At 39.0% G+C, this 12,907-nt stretch overlaps 3 protein-coding genes across 5 annotated transcripts in view; 1 reads left to right on the top strand and 2 right to left on the bottom strand.

Annotated features, from left to right (window-relative positions):
• Positions 1-204: 204 nt before the first annotated feature.
• On the bottom strand, positions 205-9,012 carry adgrg11 (adhesion G protein-coupled receptor G11). Of its 3 annotated transcripts, XM_069722328.1 has the most exons (19): positions 8,795-9,012; positions 8,570-8,697; positions 7,352-7,460; positions 7,066-7,173; positions 6,604-6,702; positions 6,377-6,508; positions 6,179-6,205; positions 5,901-5,978; positions 5,502-5,658; positions 5,134-5,296; positions 4,106-4,240; positions 3,907-4,017; positions 3,758-3,794; positions 3,168-3,268; positions 2,887-3,008; positions 1,272-1,540; positions 1,060-1,153; positions 694-977; positions 205-441 (listed from the first exon to the last, which is right to left on the bottom strand). In XM_069722328.1, the coding sequence occupies exons 3-19, from the start codon at positions 7,413-7,415 to the stop codon at positions 296-298; spliced, it is 2,127 nt and encodes a 708-aa protein (XP_069578429.1). In that variant the 5' UTR covers positions 7,416-7,460; positions 8,570-8,697; positions 8,795-9,012; the 3' UTR covers positions 205-295. The 3 variants fall into 3 exon arrangements, with proteins under 3 accessions (XP_069578429.1, XP_069578430.1, XP_069578431.1); XM_069722329.1 differs by lacking the exon at positions 8,795-9,012 and having other exon boundaries at positions 7,554-8,636; XM_069722330.1 differs by lacking the exons at positions 8,570-8,697; positions 8,795-9,012 and having other exon boundaries at positions 7,066-7,170; positions 7,352-7,373.
• mtif3 (mitochondrial translational initiation factor 3) lies at positions 8,659-12,014 on the top strand. Its single transcript, XM_069722333.1, has 4 exons — positions 8,659-8,735; positions 9,569-10,028; positions 10,676-10,827; positions 11,039-12,014. Exons 2-4 carry the CDS (start codon positions 9,572-9,574, stop codon positions 11,267-11,269), a joined length of 840 nt encoding a protein of 279 aa, XP_069578434.1. The 5' UTR covers positions 8,659-8,735; positions 9,569-9,571; the 3' UTR covers positions 11,270-12,014.
• An 85-nt stretch (positions 12,015-12,099) lies between these two features.
• The window catches only part of heca (hdc homolog, cell cycle regulator), a 9,683-nt gene continuing 8,875 nt past the window's right edge, over positions 12,100-12,907 (bottom strand). The window contains exon 5 of the mRNA XM_069722331.1: positions 12,100-12,611. Within this exon, the coding sequence (XP_069578432.1) occupies positions 12,447-12,611 (165 nt within the window). The 3' untranslated portion in view covers positions 12,100-12,446. The remainder of the gene's footprint in view (positions 12,612-12,907) is intronic.

The raw sequence follows: 12,907 nt of genomic DNA, 5'->3' as shown, positions 1-12,907 counted from the left end.
AAAACATTTATACAGTACTTTTATTTGTTAAACAAATGCTTGGGCCTGTAAAAAGGTTTTGTTCTTTGGTTTCAATGTATTATGGAGTATTTCATTGTATAATAATTGTAAAAAAAAATAAAGGTTACTACTTCACGGATTTCGCCTATCATGGTTTCTATTTGGAACGTAACCCCCGCGAAAAACGAGGGTTCACTGTATTACATTGTTATACATAAATACACTTTCCACTTAATTCCTTGTACCACAGGCTGACCATGAACTCTTCACTCACTCCTCGGCCGCCGTTGGTTTTTTATTTGTGGATGGTGTAGGGGTTCTCGTGCTCCAGACTGGTTTTAAGAGTGCTGGTGCTGCTGGTGCTGTTGCTGTAAGCGTTCACGCCAGGGTTTACCTCGGCGGGGGAGCTGGTGTAGTGGTAGTAGATGAACAGGAAGAAACCTGGCAAGCAGAGAGAGCAAAAGACGTGTGAAGACCATGTCATACATTTAAAACACACTACTCCATATTTTAGCCACAGCTTTGCGAACAGGATGTTAGAGCAGCTTTATTCTAGTAAAATAAGGTCAATTTGAGAGTTAATGTTGTCATGAGTGGGAACAAACAACCTCAGGTCACAAATATTTATTTCTGTTTGTCTAAAATTGTCAGTCAGCGTCAGATTATCATTTCTGCTGGATTAGAGTTAAATACCTTGGAATGAGTTGAGGATTGTGAAAATGTAGGTGGCCGGGATCCGGAGGGCGCCGTAGGCGAAGAAGGCGAAACCCCACGTGATACCCAGCAAGCAACACAGGCCCATGATGGTCACGATACTTTTGCTGCTTTGGCTCACTTGCGCCGTGCCTGCTTTGGTTCTCCTGAGACAAAAGAGCCAGTTCAGCATGACGACGAAGGTGGCGAAGGTGAAGATGAAGACCAAGGCATAGTAGCCAATGTTGACAATGTTGTGGGCGTTATTGTCTGTTATCCAGCACCTTGAAACGGAGACACAAGTGAGCTTTCCTGCATTTTAAAAGGGAAATCTGCTGCGAGAGTTCCAACAAGATGCCGCCTCACATGACCACGTTGTTGTTGGGGTCATCAGTGTAGATGACTTGTTCGCCGTACTTTCCTGTTATCAACATGACAGCCACAACTACACTCGGTAGAACTGGAGAAGCAAACGAGGAAAAAAAACAAAAACAAACAGTTAACCGGAAAAGTTGCACACGTCACGTCCGTCGTCAGGTCTAAACATCATAAAGAACTAAACGGTGACGTTAGCTCACCCCAGCTGGTGACGGAGATTTTCAGTATGTAGCGACTGATCGGGATTCTGCCGGCGGCGTGCAGCTGCATGCAGAGGTGTAAGGCCTGCACGGCAAACCACGTGAAGGTGGCCAACATGAAGTAGTGCATGAGGGCCGCCACGATGACACAGCCCACCGAGTTCTGCAGCTTCGCCACGATGTTGTTGATCAGGAAAGTGAAGTTGAGCAGGAGCATGGCCGACACCAGATGCACAAAAATCTTCGTGACTTCCCGGGCCTTGGTCTTCCTGTGAGGACAACATTCAACAGAGTGGACACGACGTTTCTGTGGCTCATAGCCAGAGAAATATGAATTCGTGGTTACACCATCTGCTGAAGCAACTAAATGTTTTACACACATGATGATGTTTGGCTCTGAAACAATTAGCCAACTAATGAACCTGGTTGATTTAAATAATTGTTTAATTAACTGATATATCTGGAAGAAATGCCCAAAATTCACTTTTATTAACTGGCTATGAATGAGAAGATTAATGGCTTCTTTTTTTTTTGGTGCAGTTTTACATCATTTTAAGTTGAAAATAATTTTGACCAACTTATGCTCGTAAAATCTATTCAAAACTTGGGCCACAAAAGTAATATTTACATACATATGATTATCTTCACTGTGTTTGTTCTGTAGAGGTAAAAACTCCCTGGAAGCCTTGATGTATCATTTGCATGGCTGGATGCATAATTTTGTTATTTCCGTTACGCCCCAACAATGAGTCGACTCTTCGACAGTTTTATTTCCATACTGATGACATTTTAACAAGATCTTATCCTCGTGTTCTGCGGATTAATTTACATGAGCTTTAACGACATTAACCGCCGCAGAGCAGCGCTGTTATCGATCTTGGTTTAGTTTACTCCCAGTGAAGTGTATTTACACGTCTGCGTTCTTACAAAACTCAAATTTTTCTTTCTAGAGAGGTGAACACATTTAAGTCAGTGATTTGTAACCTCGTCTTCATCACTGTGGTAGCTGTAAACTGATTTGACACCGTTTTTGGTTTTTTTGGTCTCTACGAAATGTTGAAAGCGAGACTTCTCTCATCAAACAGGTATTAAAATGTGAGCATTTCTTTAACTGTTAAAGCATTTTTCCTTGTGATGTTATTAATTAAAGAATACTGTGATATGTGGTTTGGGCAGCCAGCTGAGTCAGCGAACATCCTCCGGCAGACCTCAAGTCTTGCGTTAAAGAGTCTTTCCATCCCTGATTGAGGATGGAATTTCTCAGAGAAATTTTCAGAACTTTTTACAGCGTTCCTTTTGCTTCATATGCATCATTTAGCTTCATTGTCATATCCCCGGTCAGAATTAGTGATTGTGATGACTCTCTCTGAGCAGTCGGTGGTCTGCAGTGGTTTAGCATCAGTCCCGCTCGCCTGGAACCTCAACTGAGGAGATACCTTCACTTATAGCAGGTACGGGCGACTATACACAACTTTTGCCCGATTGAAAATTGTGAAAGTGCGAGTAGAGATGAGTCGGTATCAGTTACATGTGCATTTTTTTGTAGCCTATGTTTTACTATTTTGGATCTATTCCATTAAAAGCCGCCATATAAATTAAATGTCATTATTTCTACCTTACAATGAAGTGCATGAAGAGGACTATGGCGAGGAAGAACATGGATAAGCCACAGCCAATTTGGGTGATGATGGTGAGGTTGTTCAGGTCACTAGCGGAGATGGTTTCATTGAGGGGAGTCTGCAGAAAGCAAAAGATGTATAAAAAAAAAAAAAAAAAAGGATTAGATTACTTACAAAGTTGGTAAACGTAGATATTGAGGGGAAAAATCCACACATTTGTATCGCGTGAGGAAACATTTACAAGGGGTGAAGCTTAAAGTTTAGAGGTAAAACTTACCAATAAGATGGCAAAGAACGTCAGATGTGAACACTCGCACGTAATGTGGCCTTCAACTTCTCTCGTCACGCATCCATCACCGGTCCAGTTTGGTCGACTTCCTACAAGAGAAGACCGACGCACGTAAAGTGTGAAACCAGAGAGCGTGAAGAACGAAAAGACGCGTCGAGCGCCAATCAATCACATGTCCTCAGGAGTCAGATTGAATTTAGCTGGTTGCATCTTTCATTCTCCTGATGACAGCAGTACATTTTAGATTAGTTTGAATTAAATTCCCAATTGCGTTTTCAATGAAATAATTTCGAGAATAAATTACCACAAAACAAACACTACACAAACATTCAACACATAACTGATTTGGCTGTGTGGACACGTTCACTGTGACCGATTGGTTTCCTCTTTCAGATTTTTCCTCCTACATACATGTATTCAGATGTGCAGATTTTCAGCTTACATACCTCCATTTTTTTTTTACATCATATAAGTTTTTGCATCAAACACATAAACTGACGAGTTTGTATTAGAGAGAATAAAGGTGGCATGTAAGCAATGAATTACATAGATGTAAATTAGAAAGTGGAGAAAAATACCTTCACCATCCCACGATTGACAAGATGGAATCCCGTCCTGTAAGTAAAACAACAAAGCTGCACTAACTATGAGCTCTAATGGTTTAACAATGTAATCCAAAAGATGTTTAAAACAATGCACTTTTTTTTTCTTTTTTTTTTTTACTTACATATCTCATGTTTTTAAAGTTGATGCTTATAGTGTCTGTCAGATTCAGGATTTGGGTTCCCATCTCAACCGCTAAAACTTCATTACCTAAAAGAGTGCTGTTCAACTCATCCTGAAAAATGATAAGCATAATCACATAGGTGAAGGTGAAGCCATCATATAGGTAAAGTTGAAATTTTACTTTTTTTTCTTTGCCTTACCTGTGCAAGATTAGTAAATCGGAAAAGAGCTGCAAACGGTATGGTGATGTTATGGGAGATGGCTTGTTTAAAAGCTTCTTTTGGGATCGTAACCGATCGTGAAAATCCAGCGAGAGCGTCTTTGTTGTCTATGATCTGCAGGGAAGAACACATGTGTTTTAAAAACGTTAGACCATATGATGCAATGTCTTTATTAAGAGTCGGGCAAATGTACAATCTAAAAATCAGCAATTTGTGACTCTAATCTGATCTGTCAGATCGAAGGGTGTGTCCATATTCATACTGTGGTTAAAAAATAATTTAAAAAAAGACTTCATTAAAACCTGCGGTTACGCACTCTAGTTTTGCAATTTGTTTAGTTTTAAGTTCGATAAAGTCGTGATAGCCTCGCTTGTAAACAAATAAATAATATTGCAGCAAATTCGGCTATATAAATTTGGCATTTATTTTGTGGTTAAATCTTAATTTGCAAAAATGACTACTGACAAACTGTAAAATAAATGCAGAATACAAAACAGAAAAATAGAAATACTCAAGTAAAGTGTAAACACCTTCAGATTATACTTGTATTTTTGGGAAACAGTGTATTTTTGTGATTTTACACTGATGCCGTTAGTTGGGTTCATCCATCTTTGGCATTAGCACCGGTTAAGCGCTCTAGATTTTGTTTTTAGTCGCCACTGAACCCGGCTGTTGTTATCCAAGAAGTAACTCCATTTGGAAATACCGCTAAGGCCACAAAAAGTAATTTTAAGTTTTTTGGTTTTTTTTGTATTCATTTAGGAATTCAACAAAACACAACACAACTTGTTAACTGGTGAATTTTAGAATGTGTCGTTTTTTTGTTTTTGTTTTGTTTTTTAACCGAGATTGAGAGTTGTTTCTTCCCCGTAGCTTCCGGTCTTTATGCTAAGCTATGTTAACCACGTCACAAAATACATACCGCTACTCTAAAGGGTGTTTGTATTTGGTTGACACAGCAAGTGTATGAAAGTCCAATAAAAGTCCAATAAAAGTCGTGCACCCACGTTTAAGCTTTCAGTTGGAGACGCGTAAGCGAAGGAAACGATGTCTACGTCCTCGGGCTCCGTCTCCCTCACTAAGATCCCCGTGACTCCTTCAGCCACAGACAGCGCAACTGAAGATCCGTTCATGTTGGCAGCAAAGTCGGACATTCCGTTCACTAGTTCACTGTTGACAGATGAAAGAATATTAATGTTGTGTCTGAAACCCTTTTTTTAAATTTTATTTTATTTTATTTTATTGTTTTTAAACTTTGCTCAGACTTCGGTCAGCTGTGTCTCCTCGTAAGCGGGTTAAACTTTCTTGACTTAACTTCAGCAGGAAAGTAAAAACGAACTTTTCATCGTATAAATCCACTATGTGTGCGTCTTACACCGCTTTGGCTGCATCGACTTGTTCTTCTTCTTCAGTTTGAAGTGTGTTATTCAGATGAACTACGCTCTCGGGCTGTTTCACAGGATTGTCACAGTTGGCACAGTTGGAGTCTGTTTTCGTCATGTTGATTATGTACCTGTCTTTGACCCGGAAAGCTGAAAGGAAGGAACATCCAGTTATATTTCAAGCGCAAGCCGGCATTTTTGACAACAAAACATTTAATGCAATATAAAGTAGGAAGAATTTTCACTGTAGGTAGTTTAATTCATTAAAGCCTATTTGTTTGTAACTTGAACTGCCATCGGTAAGCAACAAATACACTGTATAACAGAAATTATAGACGTTTGACGAGCTGCAGTATCAGAATTCATTTTTTACTAAATTGAATGGAACTCACCATTTTCGCAGTAGCTTTTATCATAGGTCGCTTCTGTACATACAGTCATTGTACGCACACATGAAATGTGGCAGGGATCTGTCAGAGTTTAATACCACAATAAAGAAGGAACATAAACCAACACAGAGGACTTAGAGGGATAAAGCTACACCACTTAAAAAAAAAAAAAAAAAAAAATCTAAACTAATTACATTACCTTATTTAAGTTTTTTTGATTGGTGAATTGAGGGATGAAAATAGTGAATATGAGAGTTTAAAGATAAAAGATATAAGATTACCTTTGTCAGTATGATTGAAGGTACATTCTGAAATGAAAAGTATATATATATATATTTTTTTTTTTTAAGAATCAGCTTTTATGTTTGTATCATTAAAGTAGTATAGTTGTTTTTGTTTATTTGAGATTATTCTTTGTGGTGCTCACAACACTGAAAAATGAACACTGGAAAATATACAGTAGAGTTAAATCATATCACCTGTGACGTCAGGCATTATGTTGTTGCACTGCTTCCCAAACAGAACATACAGAGACACTGGTTTCACGGTGTGCCATTTTGAGATGTAGAGAAGGTAAGAATCTGAATGTTTCTCTATTTGAGGCCAATATTCTGTTAAATAAAAACAGAAATACTGTTCGTTGAAATGCTCATTTCCGTTTTATATGATGCAGTATTCTATGAGTGTAGCAGGTCAGCTGACTCACCTGACTCATTTTGATGACTCTGGAGAAACATCTGACCGATTGTGTTTTTCTGCAGAAATACTACGCAGCTGTCCTTGTGTGCAGTACCATCAGTGGCCACTGGGGAAAATTGGATTAACAAGAGAGTACATGCATGGATGTATTAAGAAGAAGGAAATTAAAATAAATAAAGAAATAAAAAAGATAGTGAAAGTAAAATTAAATCGCTGGCTCCTGTTTTTTTTTTTTTTTTTTTTTTAACTTCACACAGCTGGCCAGTGTCAGATCATCAGATTCGAAACGTTTTGGAAATGGTCGGACACAGCAGCTCTCAACCGTGTAGTTTTGATGGGTTGTATTGGATTTTTCTGGTATTTTTCAGATTGGGAATTACTGGTTTACTCCTTAAGATTGTGTTAACAAAAAAATAAATAAACATGAGCCTAACATATACAGATAGCTTGTTATGAATGTAATACTCACTTTGTTGCCAATGTTTTGTTGCGCTGATGAAGCCATTGAAGTTATCAGCAACAATAACAGGCTTTTGGTCAGTGAAACAGTCTCTGATTTTCAGATGTTTTCCTTCTGCTAAAAGATCAGTCGATCAAATCAGATAACAGGTTAAACAAACCAAAAAAACACCACATAGTTTCACATTATATTTCACATTCATATAAAAATAATCCCATACGATTTTAAGACTTTCCCACTTCTTGGTTTTTCGGATGCCTTCCTATCAATCTTTATTGAGAGATTGTTTACTTACAAACAGGAGAAATCCACAGAAGACCCACGAACAAACTCCAAGTCATCCAGCTTTGTCGAGCCATGATGTTTCGATGGCATTAAATCTCAGTCAGAATATGATCCAGTCACTGCCACGGTAGATAAATAACACGTAGGCCTGTTATTCCAAAGTACTTTTTCTGGAAAAGGATCAGCAGCCAAATCAGCATTTTAATTCTTACCTTTCTCCGGGTGGAGTCAAACTAGTGGTGCTCAACAGGAAACTGGAGCAATTGAACCTTCGAGCAAATATGGCATCAAACTTTGCATGTCACCTGCTGCAGAAATTTTGTTTTGCAAATTCACAGTTCCTAAATATGTCACAAGACATGAATGGGCCAGTCTTCTACCCAAAGCAGGAGTGACATTATACCGTAGTGACCGTCCAGAGGTGATGAAAGAGAATTCAAGAAATGAATGTGTCGTCAGCATTATGTGCTTCTCAGAGTGAAATATATTACATGTGTAAAACCCAAATATGGGAGCAGGATCAGTTTCATAAAAAATATTGTGTCTTATAAACTTAAAGATATTTAGTGAAATGTAAATGGTAAATGTTTAAGAGGAAACAATAAAGAATATATAAATCAGATTAAATGCATTTGGAAATGGATTTTTTTCAAAGATATTCACTTCATGAAATAAAAAAAAGGGATCCTGCAGATCATATTTCCACGTTGTTTCTGGAGATACCGCTTTGTAATACAGTTGTTAAGGTTAGAAAATAGTTGTTTTGACTTTATACTCCTCAGTAATGCAATGTTTTCCAATTTTTTTCAACAGAGCGAAAGCTGGGAAATTTTCACTTCTCATAACTGTTACAAAAGAGCATGTAAATTCCGGTACTGTCGGCTGATAAGGTCTGGCTGTTGACATAACAAGCATTAATTTATCACTAATAAACAAGAACTGAAAATATTTTCCGGTTAATTTTTCTTCCCCTTTGAGGAACGTTTTTTATTAATTTTTTTACTCACATTTGACTCTTATAAATTCCACTCATTTCATTTCATTCTGATATCTTTATTATCATTTAAATTCTCACTACTAAACCAATCAAATAAATCCCCAGCTGCAAAATCTCATCCACAGATCTAAGATCCTGGGTTAAAGTAAAACTTAGAGCTCTCTGCATTGCAAGATTACCCAAATTAAAACTGCATATTCTTTTTTTTAATGTTTATTTGAGTGAACTGACCCTTTAATGGTTTGAGGTCTTGTCCCATCTCGTCCTCTGGAGGGCAGCATACTGGTTTCACTGCATATCTATTCGACTCAAATTAGACGAAGAAGTACATGGCGGAAGAAGATACACCAGTCGCCCTCCTGCAGACAGAAACATGAATAAACGACATTGATCCACAGTGAGTACATTTTTTTTAATTTTTTTAAAAACCAACACAAACCTGAGGAATTTACTTACTGCCGAGAATAGTGTGTCTTTTATTTGACCTGGACTGATGTTTGTAACCCGCCGTGTCCTTGTGTTTGTCCAGCTGGAGAAGAAATGTTTGTCTCGAGGACAAATGGCACTGTTTTCCATGAAGTTATTGAACGCATCTCCCTCTGCCAGCTTCGGACTCGCATTTAAAATCGTATCGTTTAAAGTTGGCGTGTTCATTTCAGGCTTAATAATAATAATAATAATAATAATAATAATAATAATAAAAAACAGGTTTCATACATTGTAAGGCATTTAAGGAATCAGCACGTGTTCTTAATCAATTGGGTATAACGTTACTAACGAGCGTATTGTTACATGTTCGCTTTTACAGTCGGGTCACTTGTAAGATTGACAGGCATACCAAATAAGCGTAATACACCCTAAAGTAAGTAAAGGAGTAGAAGTGGTGTATCCCGAATGACAGGGTGGACCCTGACAGTTTGGAAAAAATGTCTTTACTTGCGGCCTGTGTGGTGTGTATAGTGACAGACAAGTAAACAACCTTAAATTTGACGGTTTTTGAATGGAGGCTGGCCTGGTGAGATGCAGCTAAAAACAGATTTTTTTTTTTTTTTTTTTTTTTCAAAATTGCTTGAATTTTCTGTTGATGTACAGTGTTTATCAACTCCAAATATGACTACTGACGCTTAAATGAAGTTAGATTTTACACCCATTGAGTATTTCTGTGACACGAGTTCAATGTAACCTGTAGATGTGCAGTTTTACGTAATCACATCGTCTTTTTCTATCCAGGATATGTCTGCAGGTTGTGTGAGGTGGGTGCTGTGCCACGCTGTGAGAAGTGCGTGTGGAGGCCGTCCTGTCTGCAGGACACCAGCATCGAGACTTACGCCATGCAGTAAACAATATAACATCATCGCTGCCTCCTGGAGATGGTCTCCTTTCTCCACGGAAGCGAACGATACAGAACAGACTCCTGTGCCAAAGAAAAAAAAGCAGGACTCCCGAGCTCACGCCTCAGTCAGCAGCGTTGGCCGTAAGATCCCTCAGCGTCAGATACAGGTGATAAGTGAGGCTGGCGAGAACCTGGGCACCATGCATCGCGCAGATGTGATCAGGATCATGGATGAGGAGGGTCTCAAGTTGGTTCTGCTCAGTGAACACAAAGACCCTCCGGTCTACCGGCTGATGAGAGGGAAAAAGATTCACGAGGAGCAGCTGAAACAGCGAGAGAAGAAGAAAGCGAAGTCAGGTATGTGGTGTCACGTCAGGGACCCAGATCGGTTTAATACAGGAGATCGCACGCCGATTGAAACTTTGGAAGAAAGACCATTAGAGGTCTACGCTGTATCGCACATGTATGCTTTATACTTGTTAAGTACAAGGACGTTTTACATTGTCAGGCCTTAAATAATTTATTAACTTCAGACAAACTGCAGTAAATGAAAAAAAAACTTTAAAACTTTAAAACAGGCAGCACGTCTCAAAGGTACAATTAAAAGCTGAAGAATATAAACTACGTAGAAGAGCTATCACTTGGATCCATGCAGCAATCTTTTAAGACTTTCGTCTGAGCATTATATATGCTCAGTGACGTACTTGTCTTGCACGTTCGGGACAGCTTTGATTGGACATTTTTATTCCACAACCGCTTCTAATGCAGCGATATTAGAGCTATTAAACTGTATAGTGCTGTAAACTGCTGTAAACCCCTAATTAGGATCTAATCAGAAGTTTTATTTTTATTTATTTTTTTAAACAAAGCCCCATTAATCTGCAAAGTCTCATTATTATCTTAGTTACATCTCAGAAAAATCAAGTTTTATTATAAAAAGAACTCTATATAAAACAAAATGTAATGTATTATATTAAATGGGGCTGGCTGTATTCTCTCCACAGCTCCTGTGCAGGTGAAGGAGCTCACCTTTTCATCCGGCATCACGTCTCATGACCTCACCACCAAGCTGAAACAAGTGGAGAGCTGGCTGGAGAAGAAACACCACGTCAAGATTAGTCTGCGCGGCGGACGCGGACAACCTGCCGTCAAACTGGTGAGGAGGAAGACTCTCAAATGTAGAGCCAATGATTATATTTTTCAAATCGATATGGAACAATGCCGATAGAATATAACTTTACCGACATCCACCAATTTTTCTGCAGTGAAGGAAAGTATATTCAGAAGTGGCAACAAGTAAAAAAAAATTTTTTTTTAAACTTTCGTATTTATAAAGTGTCTTAAGCCTTTGTGTTTTGTTACCGCAGGACTCAACTCTGGAGCAAATGGTGGAACAAATGGAGATACCGGTGGGATTTGTCTCACCGCCTAAAGTCATACGTGACGGTCACGCAGCCATGTGCGTCCTCCGGCCGCCTTCGGCAAAGGAACTGTCGCTGAAAGAAAAGAGCACGGCTGCGGAGTCGCAGTCTGCGAAGGCCACTCAAACGTCCCCCGATGGCAGCACCGACTCAACAGAAGGGTCCATACAGCAGTGATCTGACGGACATAAAACTCTGGCACAAAAGTGAGAACAAGTCGGTGCCCGGATGTCACAATCTGGTTCCTCAGTTGGACTCTATGTGTGGTGTGAAAGCATTTAACATAGGGAAAAGATGGACTACTGACCGGGACAACTAGGCATAGAGGGCCTAAAGGGGGTCATGGTCTGCTCCAGGGGCACCTTGGTCCAGTAACTGTTAACATTTCCTGTTGTAAAGTCAATAAAAAATACTGTAACGAGATGCAAAACAAACTGGAGAGACAGAAAATGAATACAAACATGCAAAACAAATGAAAGAGATGGAAAGGAACTAAAAAGGGACACAAAATAACTGGATAGACAACTACAAAAAGACGTAAAACAACCAAAACACCTAAAAAATAACTACAAAGAGACGCAAACAGAACCGAAAGAGAGACAATAGCTACACAGACCCAAAATTAACGTGTAGGCAATTTCTGAAAGACACAAAACAGCCAAAAGGACACAAAATGACACATTACCTGAAAGAAACAAACGAAGGACACAAAATAACTGGCTAGACAACAACAAAAAGACGTAATACGACTGGAAACACATTCAAAATGACGAGGAAGAGATGCAACCAAAAACCAAAAGAGAAGCAATAACTACACAGATTGAAAATGAATATGTAAACTATTAACAAAAGACCACAAAATGACCTGAAAGGAATAAAATACACTCGGAGGTACAAAATAACTATAGACAATATAGACAACTATAAAAAACAACAACAAACACTTGATGTGGTTCGTGTTTTTCTTGTCTTAGATATACAGAACATACGAAACCAACACCGCCGTGTGTCTTTCTCGGCTTTATTCGAGATTCTTTATCTTTTTGGTAAAAAATAAAAGCGAATTTTGGCATACAGATACATTCACTTGTCACAGATAAACGTGTGTGCTTGACTTTAAATGTCAATTCCCCACTTTATCAACACTTTCCTCAACGCGCAGAGATACGTTCTCGCAACTTTTATTTCTCTCTGAACTGGAGTCATAGTTTTCCTATACATAGAAAAAAAGCTATTCAAAGAGAACTTAAAAACCACTTTAAGGCCCAAAAAAATAAAAAAAAAATCTTTCCTAGATTGTGTTAGAAAATAAAAGAACAAAAGCAGTTTAACTAGCATGCATGAACAACATTTGTCAATAAGCCTCGAGTACTTTGTAGGAGGAGAAGGGTTTAACAAAGTGATAGTCCAGGTTGCCGCAGTGAGGGCACTGCTGGACGTTGCTGTACTCGGAGAAATACTGCATCCCGACTCGAACGTCCACCACCGGCTTCCCGCAGTGTTTACAGTTGAGACGCGCCTGAGGACACACAGGACACAGGCGCTCAGTTCAAGCTGCACAACACAAAGATCTGAGCACCAAAAAGGTTCATCGGTGACCCTCTGAACTGCATTTATGACACAAATAATTCCAGCTCAGTGGTCCGTTTAGTTTTTAGCAGCCGTTCATGGTGCTGATCACCTGGAGGGGCAACGTTAATAAGGGAGACAACGACCCCGGAAATAAAACTGAATGAAAGTCGGAGACAGACGTCAGCTGTCTGCAGAGGTGGAAAGCAACTTTTGGATTTGGATCAATGAAGATAAATATGGTCC

This window comes from Brachyistius frenatus, unplaced genomic scaffold (genome assembly GCF_029030835.1).
Source record: "Brachyistius frenatus isolate BFR_SWC_R1_liver_20210118 unplaced genomic scaffold, ASM2903083v1 Contig_286, whole genome shotgun sequence".
In the NCBI taxonomy this organism is placed as follows: Eukaryota; Metazoa; Chordata; class Actinopteri; family Embiotocidae; genus Brachyistius; species Brachyistius frenatus.
The sequence above is the reverse complement of the archived record's forward strand: the minus strand, read 5'-3'. Positions and strand labels throughout refer to the sequence as shown.

Bases quoted from the DNA above. Each gene is read 5' to 3' on its own strand.
- adgrg11 (XM_069722328.1), bottom strand. From the start codon at position 7,415: ATGGCTCGACAAAGCTGGATGACTTGGAGTTTGTTCGTGGGTCTTCTG. The intron at 6,206-6,376 runs GTGATATGATTT...TTTTCATTTCAG, and splicing joins CATAATGCCTGACGTCACAG to AATGTACCTTCAATCATACT. The intron at 1,154-1,271 runs GTGAGCTAACGT...TTGCTTCTCCAG, and splicing joins AATCTCCGTCACCAGCTGGG to TTCTACCGAGTGTAGTTGTG.
- mtif3 (XM_069722333.1), top strand. From the start codon at position 9,572: ATGTCTGCAGGTTGTGTGAGGTGGGTGCTGTGCCACGCTGTGAGAAGT. The intron at 10,029-10,675 runs GTATGTGGTGTC...TTCTCTCCACAG, and splicing joins GAAGAAGAAAGCGAAGTCAG to CTCCTGTGCAGGTGAAGGAG. The intron at 10,828-11,038 runs GTGAGGAGGAAG...TTGTTACCGCAG, and splicing joins GACAACCTGCCGTCAAACTG to GACTCAACTCTGGAGCAAAT.